The 10489-nt window shown below is 38.7% G+C and overlaps 1 protein-coding gene across 1 annotated transcript; it reads left to right on the top strand.

Annotated features, from left to right (window-relative positions):
• The first annotated feature begins 1051 nt into the window (after positions 1–1051).
• Positions 1052–10152, top strand: LOC134826321 (uncharacterized). Its single transcript, XM_063838653.1, has 7 exons — positions 1052–1158; positions 1345–1502; positions 2010–2166; positions 2442–2570; positions 2868–2975; positions 6233–6341; positions 9587–10152. The coding sequence occupies exons 1-7, from the start codon at positions 1113–1115 to the stop codon at positions 9690–9692; spliced, it is 813 nt and encodes a 270-aa protein (XP_063694723.1). The 5' UTR covers positions 1052–1112; the 3' UTR covers positions 9693–10152.
• The last annotated feature ends 337 nt before the right edge of the window (positions 10153–10489 follow it).

Raw genomic sequence — 10489 nt, 5'->3', positions numbered from 1 at the left:
GAGCAAGCTGCGGCAGGGGTCTTAACGGGTGATACTCGTAAAATATTTGTTCCGTCGACGAGTCCAGCTCGGCGCGCGTCCTGGTAGGTTGTAAACCTACAACAGGGGTCTGGGGGCGCAGCTCTCAGCGGGGTCAAGGGGCGGAGCCCCTGTGCGGGGGGGGGGGGGGGGGGGGGGTTAGGGGGCCCGGGGGGCAGCCCCCGGAAAATGTTTGAGAAAAAAGGTGTATTAGACGACATTTGGCATTAAAGAAATTTGTAGGACAGCAATAAACTGATACTGAAAAGAATCAAGTACTTACGTAAATTTGGTAACTGAACAACAGCAATCTGCATTCTCCAATCAGAATTTAGTTTTACGACTTGCTCAGGCCTCATCGTCTTAAGATTTTGACATTTCTTACGGTCTAGGCCCTGTGGTACTACTGCTCTTTAATTTTTCGCTGGAAATTAAGCACTAAGAAAATGCCAAAATGTCTTACCAGTCCCTACCGAACTCAGTACTTGCCACATTGAATGGAATAAGTACATGTATAAATATAATGGGATTTGGGAATAATTTACGAAATGGTGAAGTCTGCAATTGCCTGCCGTTTTAACAGTACAGACTGCAGTCATAAACACAGCCCAGTTACCAGGCGACCATGGGGACTAGGGGGCTTTTTTTTCTTCTGGGGTTCTATTTTTTTTTCTGGGGTTCAATTTCCCCCCACCCCCCCCTGGCTACGTGCCTGCTTTTGTGGTGCTTTCTCCGGCCCTTATCTAACTTTCAGTATTGGATCTCATGTCATTCATAATTAACTGATTGATAACTGAAGAGAAATTCCGTCCAAAGATTTGCCCTTCGGTACAGAAACGCTTACGATTAACTTCTAAATTTGGGTATCAGTAATCAGTATGCATGGAATCATAAGACAGCAATTTATCTGTGAAGTATACGGATAATAATCGTGTCTAGTTAAAACTTAAATATTTGGGTATACCTCACTTTAGGGTCCAGTCATTTCCTTTAGTACAATTGCACACTTGTATTTTTAGACAACATTCAACTTGCAATATCCTTTCTGTTGTAGTTTATATCGTCAGTATCAGTTTGTGTGATAATACGTCTTTATGTCCAGTATTAAATATTCTGGATTATTGTCGAGGTCAATTTTTGGTAAGCACTTAGCACAGATCAATAAACAAATACGTACGAATTTGTCACTGCAATATTTTCGCTGCCGTATATGATACGGCAATAATCTGATCAGGTTACGCTCCAATTTACATATAAATACGTCTGTAAAAAACAAACCCTTAAAAGAAAACATTTAAAATAAAATTGTGTGATATTGCATTGCAGTTGTCACGACTATACTTTGGCTTTGGTCAATACCTGTGATCGGAATGCAAGATTGTAACGAGAAGAAGACGACCACCTACGGGTCCGGCCAACTAAATATTACAGAAAATGAAGAAAACGAATTGATTTCAGTCATCAAATGTCAAGTCAAAGGCTTTGTAAGTTGACTTCTATTTTTATAACGTTTGCCTTAAGTAAACGGAGTTCCATCACTGTCAAGACTAGTTTTAGACTAACATCTGCTTTGTTAGATCCACACCCCGTTATATATTACTGCATTATATGCACCAAATTATGTTGAATATTTATACCAACACGCGAGGCCCGTCCTAAGGACCATACCGAGCTTTGTATTAACTTGCAATACATTTAAAGACGTGGAAGAGTCTCTTTTGGCCCACAAAATATAAAATTAGATAAGACTGCTGATATCGCATAATTGGATATTGGCCGATGAAAATTACAGCCGAGAGCTGACTGGCAAGTTAATTTGCTTTCCTTGTTACCTTGTTACCTTGTTAACTGCTTGTGAGCTGGTTGGGTCAAGTTTTCGGTTACTACAGCAAAGCTAATTATAGTAATATTAAGAAATAATTAAAAATCACGTCGGTATACAGTATACAGATTGGTAACGTAGCATATATATTACAATAATATGCTCGCAGCAATTTGTAAATGGTGTAAGACGAACAACAGGTTTAAACGTATTTGCAATGGACCAAGGATTGGGAATCACGGTGACTTGCAACGAGGAGACTGGGGCCTTGCACCCTAATATATTTGAGGATCTCAATGGGGATGAAAGAGTCTTGTACTGCGACGGTGAGTTACGGTTAACAAACCAAGTTGAACCCTCGGTTTATACCCAGTAAAAATCATGCGTAAACATATTATATTATCATTATCATATCCATATCAACTCTTATCGGTTACTGAAAATTGTCAATCAGCGAATATAAGAGTCGAGACTAAGACCTAAATCTTGAACCGGTTATATACTGATCTAAACGTAATTGTATCCATTTGGGAGAGTCAAACAAAGCACTGATATGATTAAACCTAAAATCACTGGCAATACCTACCGGTCCTATTTTCAGAGGGATGCACACCATACAGAGAGGACAGGTACGAAGTGGTGTACCCTGCTTCAATAGTCACCAGCGAGGAAAATAGTCCGCCACTTATCTCCAATAACTTCATGAGCGTGTCTCTCGCTTGCCAACCAGGTTCGTAATATTTGTAATAAATACCGCGCCGTCTTTACGGTTAAACTTTGCAGCCAGTTTAGCCTCATAAGGTTGATATTCAATACCTCAGCGGTCTGTTGCGTTGATATTTATGTTAAGCATTTTATGGTATAAACTTTGGAAGTTCTAAAGCGGAACTAGCAGGTGAAAGGGCTTTTTACCTCTTTGAGGTGGGAGAGAGAAAATTATAAAAAGAGAAAGGTTGATATTGATAGAGTTGGATTTATAGCGTAGAGAATATAACAGAGAAAATACCTACGAGCAACATCCTCGCAGGGTATACAAGATCAGTTGGTAACGTTGGAAAGATCTCAGTGTTGTGCAAGAAAGACAGTGACACCAGGGCAGTGGCATGGTCTACTGACAACATCATCGACTGTATCAGTAAGTAACACCTTAATAACTTTGTCGCTATATTATACTTATAGTCGCTATATATATTGTTCCATATAATACCCTTATGTTATATGTACGCTTTCGCGCGTACAAGACGAGCAAAATATCATGTCAGCAAGTTGAACAAGTCTGCGTAATTTTACTAGTGATTGAAGTTTACAATAACGTAATACAGCTTATAGTTATACAGCTTACTTAGTCAAACAGAGATTGGGCGTGGAATGATCGCAGTACCCCGGCCCCGTGAGAAAAACCTGTTCATGTTGCAAGATTGGGCACCAAAATAATTCCTCTGTCCTTGTGGTCTACATCAATCGTACACTGAGATCCCCGATGGTCACCACACCCAAACCACTTATAAGAGCATAAAAGCGTAAAATGTCAACTCACATTTAATTTTGTTCATGTTTTACCAGTAATGAAGTGGGATTTACCAAACTGTTAACGTGTTAAGCCTGTCAGCGAGGAAATGCGATCAAACCTCATGGGCAATTATACTACACTAGCAGAAACCAAGGACAAAAGAAAATCGCGATTATTTAGGCCAAAAATCACGGCGCCGCGTGACATGCCAAATTAGGCAAAATCACGGCGAAAATTTCGAAAATCGCGGCGAAAGATAATGTATTTGCAGAGCAAAGTTAGATGTCATATATTCGTTAACTAGCCTGTTAGTCTAGTAAGATTAAATACTGATCAGAGCATGCTTTTAGATCAGCCCTTCCAGATGATCTCGAAAGTTGCTCCCAGCTCGCCAGACCTCGCCAAAACGAAACTCGATGTTCCACTTCGAATCTGTACTCATATACATAATATTATTAGTTAACTTGTGTTAATACATTACAATACAACACGTAATCAAACAAATAAACCCTGTTTACAATGAGATAACATCACGTGATCGAATCACGTGTTTTGATAACAAAGCTAGAGACTAAGGGGTATGGAGCACACTGCTTTTCATGTGTTTTATAGACTGACCATGAGTTCCTTTCACAAACTGTACTACTAGTCTTAACTATAATTCTAAAGATTTTGTGGGGACCGAGGGCTCATCGTCCGAGTATAAAGCAAAGCATGTTAAGCAGATACTCCTGGCCAGAAACCCGTCTAACCCAAAAAAACTCAAGAGACTAAAATAATTATTACCTATTTAATTCGCGTTTTTGACACCATAATATGGGGGTCCAAATTTTGGGCACTATAATTATTATTCCTCGACCAATTTTTTATTTTTTCATGCTGATTTGAAGGCCATTAAAGCATTTGAACATTGTGTCTTCAGATGCTTGAGGAGGGCATATCCCGGCTCGGATCTCGTTCATCTTACAAGGTCACTGAGGATTGCACAAGACACGACTGACGTTCTATTCCCAAAGAAAGCTTTGATAAACACAAAATCGCTATCAAGGTACTGAAAGCAGTATATCCGGAGAAAACTTTAATGCGATGAATATTTTGAATATGTCCTACCGGTAGGATAAATTCGAATTTCAGCTTTCAGCGACCCAAATTTCACTGAATTTTTCTTGAATAACCATCTTACAAGGTCACTGAGGATGGCACAAGACACGATTGATTTACTCAAAGTTCTACTTCACACCACTGGCTAAGCCTGGTAAAACTCGTGGCCCAGTTAAGTCGATACGACCATTGACCCTGCTGAATGTTTCTAGAAAGATCCTGTCACTGATAGTGCTAAACAGAATAGAGAGAGCTGTGGACAACTTCACCGGACCGTTCCAAGCTGCCTACAAAGCTGGCAGGAGCTGTGCCGACCTAGTTTGGGCACAGAGCATGCTCATATCAGTAGTAATGAAGAAGGAGTTTGAATGGAACAAAGTGAGTATCGACATGTCAGCTGCCTTCAATACCATCCGCAGAGGTACAACAATCAGACTACTAGAAGCTGCAGGATGCTCCAGAGACGACCTGAGGCTTGTACAATACCTCATGGCTAACACCACTCTAGTAGTCAGAGTGTGTTCTACTGACTCAGAGATGTTATCTTTCAACATAGGAGCCTCCCAAGGAGACAGCACAGCTGGTAAATTGTTTACCCTCAATCTAGCTGGAGCTGTAGTGCACATAAGAGCAGTCCTCCCCTCAAGACCCAACCCTCCGATAGCCGATAACCACATGCCTCTTGAGTCCGGCTATTCAGACGATGTAGAGGAAATTGGTGAAGATATGGAGGAGTTACAGGATATCTTTCAGATCTCCAAGAATATTCTCAGTGAATGGAGTCTCTTTGTCAATGACACAAAGACAAAGTTTACCAGAGTGTATTTGGAAGAAGTTGGTGCCTGTGACGAGTGGGGTAATGAACTAAGAGGAAAAGAGGAGTGGAGAAACGAGACGCTTCTTGGTACTAAGCTTGGATCAGAGCAGGATGTTACTAATAGAATAAATAAAGCTAACTCTGCCTTCTGGTCATTTGACAAGCTGTGGTGCCAGGGATCAGAAAGGAGTCAGATAACTGAGAAGAGAAAGATCAAACTCTACGACTCACTAGTAGTATCAGTGCTCCTGTACAACTGCTGCTGCTGGGCCGTACCTCAGCATGTTCTAGAGTCTGTAGATGTTGTTCAGAGGAAGCACCTCAAGCGCATCCTACACATCTATTGGCCTAGCTCAATATCTAACAAGGCCCTCTACGCTCGTACCCAGACCAGGCCCCTTTCCGAGAGAGTGGAAAAAGCACGGTGGACAATGCTAGGTCATGTTCTACGCAGTGACAACGACACGCCTGCCTACCAGTCTCTGTTATTTGCTACACTAGGATGTCAAACACTAAAGGGACGAGTGGGTAGACACAGGACTAATTTGTATGATATTATTGTAAAAAAGGACCTATTTAAGAGACAAATTTATTTGAAAAATGAAGATGATTTTACCAACTTAGTGAACTTAGCAAGAGATAGAGTAGGATGGAGGAGTTTATTTACTTTGAGACATATTGAACGAATGAGTCTTCGTAAGCGTAAATAGGCCAGCACTTTGCTGAGCCTCTTTAGGTGCTCTTTTGTTTATAGATGTTATTATATATACTTCCAAAGAAAGCTTTGATAAACGGAAAATCATCAGAATGTAAAAAGATATTTTTGAAGAAAAGATTTTCTGCCGTTTCCTTGATCGAAATTTCGCGGTTTGACAGAATTTTGGACCAGTGACCATGAATCACATTATAACATTATTATTTCGGAAAATCAAAACCGTTTTTAAAACCGTCTAAAACCTCTCAGGCGGTTGTAAAGACATTACACAAGCGGTTTCAAATGGTGCTACAACTGATAAGCCCAGCACTACCAAAGGAGCCTCTCCCTTTAGACCTGGGGACTCCGTAACCTTCTTGTAAGTTAACATTTATAAACTAATTATAAACTTTCATTTAAAATTCCTGTCCACTATATTTCCAGACTATATGTAAACGGTGTGATTTATTATTTGTTGACTTCAGTTAGATGAGATATTTAACCCGGGTCTGTGAGTTAGATGATGAGAGTCAGTGAGGCAGAAAGATTTATTAGAGGAAATTATGTTTGGATAGTGGGAAACCTTTCGAGAGTACGGTAAACTAGTCAGGGAGGATCCTGGATACATTGACGCAGAGATAATGGACCTTTATCTTTGTAGGGAGGCAAGTCACTAATAAAGATGCATAGAAAGGGTTATCGTAGGGTAGTACTAGTAGTCGAACTCGAAGGTAATTGTGGGCCGCTCAGAACTACGGTAATGATCAAATGAGGGAAGATTGAATCGAGGGAAAATGACAAAGATATACCATTGAAACTTGTTTGGATGGTCGAATGCTTTTATTGCCTTTTGAGTTTTGACCAGTATGATGTAATAAAAAATTGGCCAATGAATAAGAACTTTGGATTCCGAAATTTGGACCCTTAAGTGGTATTAAAATCGTAAAATAAGTAAATATTGCTGTCTCTTGGCACCGTTTTGGGGATAAAAGTGTTCATGCTAGTTTTAGTAATAATAAATGAAATGAAAATGAAATGAAATGAAATAAAGCATTTTTATCCCGCTTATATCAACAATCCAAATAAAAATAAAGATTGCCGATGTCAAAGCGGCTGGCCTATGAATATACCCCAAACTAAGATATTCAGTTAATGAGTATGATATAAAAAATCCAAAACTAAATTACTTATTGACATTAAAAGTTAGCATAGCAACGGTAAAAAAACAACTTAAGGATGTATATAATTAAACATTATTATAAATCGTTCACTCCACTATCTTGTCCTTACAACAAATTTTACCACTTCTGATATAATAATGTTTATCTGTGTCTTCTTTGGCAATCTGTTTCATCTCTAAGACCAACTGCTGATGGATAGTTCGTTCCTCAGGTGATCGGTCCGGAGAAATGAAAACAGTTTTATGACGTGAAATCAGTCTCAGTTCTTTGGCTTTCACTAATATCTGATGGACTGTACTTGAATTTTCAAAAGAAACTTTAACTGATCTAATCTTTTCAGCTGACTTCTTCCCAACCCGGACAGCTTCGAAGTGTGGCTTTTCTTCAATCTGCTGAAACATCTTGCCAACTTCATGATTCAGATTCTCTTCACTAGTCTCCTCGAAACCAAATATTAACACATTCTTAGTTCGATCCTCTTCTGATATAACATTCTGTACAACCTTTTTCAAGCTCTCTTCTGTGAGTACAGGTGCGGTTTCGAAACAGCTTGACTGAATGTGATTATCCCAGCTTGAACAGTGTCCTGGACGGTGGTCTTGACAGTGGAGTGCAAAACAAGGTGGCACCAGACCAGTCCTCCCGGGGCGTACCGATGGTCTACAGTGCCTGCTCACAAAGGTGTACTCACAATATACACTACTCACTCAGTCGTTCTTAGCGACTGACAACCGCAATAACTCACAATAACTAAGTATTGAACTCTACGTTAATACGACAATCACGATAACTTGTATTGCCAATTACTCTGATATGACTACTACATACATGCAATCTAGGTAAACTATAGGTAAAAATACAATATTAATCATAAGCTAAAATGTACAAATCTTTGTATTCTAAATGGGGAAAAAGAAGAAACATTGTCAGTCAGTCGATAAAATTGTCAGTCAGGCTATATGGCAGCTTTGTAGATGTTGTGACTATGCTAGTAGTGGTCCCAGGCTTGCGACTGGAATTGCGGTGTTAAATCGATTTAACGGTATACCAACGATCCACCTCCCACTTGTTGTTTGGTACTTAGCATTAATAGTGTTAGCTGTAGCCATTTATAGCAAGAATCTTAAAACTAAAGGGGATGACAAGGAAAAGAGGAAGGAAAAAGAATAACGGAACAAACAACTAAGTGCGGTACTGTGAATCAAACGGTTCAAATGCTACAATTCGGTCCTAAGCTAGAGTTGAACAAAGGAAACAGTTGAATCGAGTAATAACGTTCGAATGATGAATATAAAGATATTATCAACAATCACAACTTAAACTGTGGCAAGACGGGCCACGTTGGGCGTTCTAGATCAGCGGTTAACACTTTGATTAAACACGTCACCTAAAGAGCTTTTCCAGAACTAATCCTAACATGTCCAGAAATGCGTTATCGACACGCGCCACGTGGTACCACGTGGTCACTTAACTACCTAAATCTACACCCATTACTAACGGTCATATTAATCACTAAATTACAATCTACACAACTGCTAAAACTACTCTAAAACTGCTGCAACCAGCCTACATATTACACTATATCCCCCGGGAAAATTTAATCGATTTCGTCAATATCTCCAGGAGGTATTGACAAATTCGACTAAATCCCCCCCTACCTACTAAATCCTTCAAAAAATCCTAAAACTCCCTCTTAACAACACCCTAAAAATAAAAATACCAACAAAATCCCCGTGATGCAACTCACGCGAAAAAACTATCTTTTAAAAAATTTACACGTGCTACAAAAATATAAAATTTAAAAAATACGTGTACCATCATGTACCAAATCTGAATAATTAAAACTATACGTGAAAGATTCCAATTGCTTCGATTTGCTTTCCAGAAGTTCAGCCTGCAGCTTGATAACAGTACTTTGCGATCGGATAAGATCGCTCTTCAACTCCTCCATATCTTTCTTGATATCCAGAAACGTATCTACATGATCACTGGTAGTCCGATACGCATTATACAAATGTTTGACTAAAACTGCCTTCACTGGCTTTTTGAACATTTCAGCTGAAAACTCATTTTCATGGTCACAGTTCATAGCTTCCGAGAGTTCAGTGACCCAAGAGTTATAGACCTGATGGTGATCGGTAATGTAGGAAGAGTAATTTGACAATCTTTGAAGAATATCCATTTCATCATCATCCATCGTGTACTTGTACTTGTATAAAGTAAAAACACAGTACCCGCACAATGGCAGTTATAATGTAGCGATAAAATAGAGATAATTGAGAGCTAGATTATCAACACGTAACAAAAACTGCACATCACAAAGAAAATGATAAGAAAATATAATAAGAAGTGACAAGAAACTTTTTTTAGAAGCAGAAGAAGAAGAAAGGTAATAGAAACTATAGATAAGGAACGATAAGCAACTATAATAATTCATCTTCAGCTGCGATCCTGGATACACCCTGGTTGGTTACAAGAACCTAACTTGCACCGGTGCTAACATTTGGAACGAGAATACACCGGAGTGTGTATACATTGCAGCTGTCTAGATAGATAGAGATGCACTTGTAGGTGCCTAGATGTGCACTGCAGGTGACATTTTAACTAGCCGAAAATCATGTTAATTTATAATTTCGAGTAAATTGAGGAATAAGGAGAATCATGAGCTGAACGGATGTAAAAATTACGATTAAACGTTGACGGCATGAGTGGTGCTCCAAGTTCGGCATTTTTGGAGACTACTCGCAAAACAAATTGGAACAGAGATTGTGATTTGTGTGAAATCTCAAGAGAAAACGTTATTATGGTGGTCTTATTTACAACTTTAACAACATCTACATTTCGATTTATATGAGCGTGTTAAATTAAAATAAAATATAACTGCATATTTAACCTACTGAAAAACTTGGTTCATGTTTGATAAACTTTAAATTATTATTCCAATGAAATATCTGCTGATCTATATTTTAGTATTTCTAATATTTCTACTATATATGATACTTTAAGCATAATTTTGAGTATTTTTTAACATCTTAATAAGCCGGTAATGTAACGATACCATGTGATGAGAAAGATATACCATTGCATATACACTGCATATACATTATACACTGCATATACACACATGGTCTAGTACATTGCATATACATATACAATATATATTGTACTAGACCTTGCGACCCCTTGTAAAGTAAACTTCGCCGACTGTGAGATCTAAAACAGTCCATGTTCATTAACCTCGATATTAATGAGAGACAAAATTACAAAGAAAAAATGAAAGAAAAATATATATTAATGAGCATTTTGTACACCACAGCTATGGATTTTCTTCAGAGGACAACACAAG

The sequence above is a fragment of the Bolinopsis microptera genome, chromosome 2 (assembly GCF_026151205.1).
Source record: "Bolinopsis microptera isolate Bmic1 chromosome 2, MBARI_Bmic_1.0, whole genome shotgun sequence".
NCBI classification, from domain to species: domain Eukaryota; kingdom Metazoa; phylum Ctenophora; class Tentaculata; order Lobata; family Bolinopsidae; genus Bolinopsis; species Bolinopsis microptera.
This window is presented reverse-complemented; position numbering and strand designations above follow the sequence as displayed.